The sequence below is a fragment of the Cyprinodon variegatus genome, unplaced genomic scaffold, assembly GCF_000732505.1.
Source record: "Cyprinodon variegatus isolate N-32 unplaced genomic scaffold, C_variegatus-1.0 Scaffold2164, whole genome shotgun sequence".
Taxonomy (NCBI): Eukaryota; Metazoa; Chordata; class Actinopteri; order Cyprinodontiformes; family Cyprinodontidae; genus Cyprinodon; species Cyprinodon variegatus.
The window spans coordinates 40,315-41,922 of NW_015152617.1; the positions used below are offsets into that span (position 1 = coordinate 40,315).

The window sequence follows — 1,608 nt, forward strand, 5'->3', positions numbered from 1 at the left end:
TTGTTCAGCATGGGGGTGAGTAGAAAATGAAGGCTAATCATGTTTTGGGTGTACTATTCCTTTAAGAAAGAAAAACCAACCTTAACCAGAGGGGGGGGGGGCCTCAGAGTTCATCTTTCAGAAACCTACAATGCAGCGATAGAGTTGATTCCTTCCCGCTATCATCGCAGCCCCAACCCCTTTACAGGAGAACAGAAGACCTCGCCTGTTTATCCAGGCCAACAATTCCCTTTAACGACCCCCATTCCAAAGGGGTGGACCCATTCATGTGTTTCTATTTGCATGTTTTCTAAACTAAAACCAGGCTTTGTTGGGCTGCTGGATAAAACCTGGAACTCAACGCTATTTCTGACATTTTGAATATAAAAAGTTTCCTGGATAGAAGAGAAACGTCTTCAAACTTGGAAACAAAGTCCAGTGGATTGATTTTTAACTTTTTTGGAATGACTCTGACCTGGATGACTGAGAATCTTCACCAGCATTTTACACTTTTTTATCATCTATAAAATGAGCATTATATTAAATAGCGCTGACTAACTAGACCAACATGTCATTTATTCTAATTAAGAACACTGACTGCACAAAGCGCCTTTTCTTTGGTTTCCCTTGGCTCTCCTAGTGTTCATCAACAGTCAGGCAGCCTGTCTGGGACTTGAACATGCTGCTGACTTCAGGCTGGATGAAGGTGGATGCATGGATTACACTGCAGGGCCTGAGTATGTTTGTTCTGATGACCTGAACTCTGTTTTCTTTCTCTTCTTCGTAGGTCTGTCCAGCCTGATTCCGTCAGTCTTAACATGGTCCTAAATGGAATAAAAGATCCACTTGGTCCTGTCAGTCCAGTGTTTGGTTCTATCTCTCTCATGGGGGGATTTACCATTAGTTGCTTAGTGCCCCAAGTTCCTGGAGGCCCCATAAAACTCTGTTTACGTGTATATGTACATGTATATTGCTTTTTAAAGTACATTTCTGTCATTGATAGTCAATGGTTGAAACTTCCAGTCAAAATGGACAAACCTCACCTTTGCTGAGGCTCTCCCAAGCTCATCAACAACAGCTGCAATTTGGTCCTGAAGATCAGTCCTGTGAAAGTCCAAACAACAGAACAGAAAGGTCAGCAGTGGAAGGCAGAGACAATAATTAGTGTGGAAAGAGCCGGGTCAAAAGGTCAATGCATGCATGAAAAGCTAAAAACACAGTGAGAGCCCTGCTTACGGTAGGACCCATCCTCCATAGCTGCCCTGGGAACCAGAGACTGATGATAACTTTGGTCTAAATGTCAGCGCCTGGTAGCCACTCTGTGATTATCCTCAGACGGAAAAAAGTGCATCTAAGAAAAGTTTGTATGGTATTGCAGCACGGCTGCTGGAAGTGGGGGTGCTGCAGTACCCCCTAGTGGCAAGAGGGAGATAATAAAAATGTTTTAAAAATACTTTGCACAGTTTGTATATTTCTTATGAATGGTTTGAGAAATGAGTTTGACTTTTTATTCAACTATTAAGTGTATTTGGATTTTTATTTAATTATTTTGAGGCCTAATCAACACTAGTTCTCGAAAGTTACGTTGTCGTGTCAACATCAAGCAGGCTAGTGGTCGCCGAGTAACGA

At 42.3% G+C, this 1,608-nt stretch overlaps 1 protein-coding gene across 1 annotated transcript in view; it reads right to left on the reverse strand.

Annotated features, from left to right (window-relative positions):
- Positions 1–1,608, reverse strand: part of atat1 (alpha tubulin acetyltransferase 1) — a 30,843-nt gene that overhangs the window by 26,474 nt on the left and 2,761 nt on the right. The window contains exon 2 of the mRNA XM_015405346.1: positions 1,023–1,083. Coding sequence (XP_015260832.1) covers positions 1,023–1,083 — 61 coding nt within the window. The remainder of the gene's footprint in view (positions 1–1,022; positions 1,084–1,608) is intronic.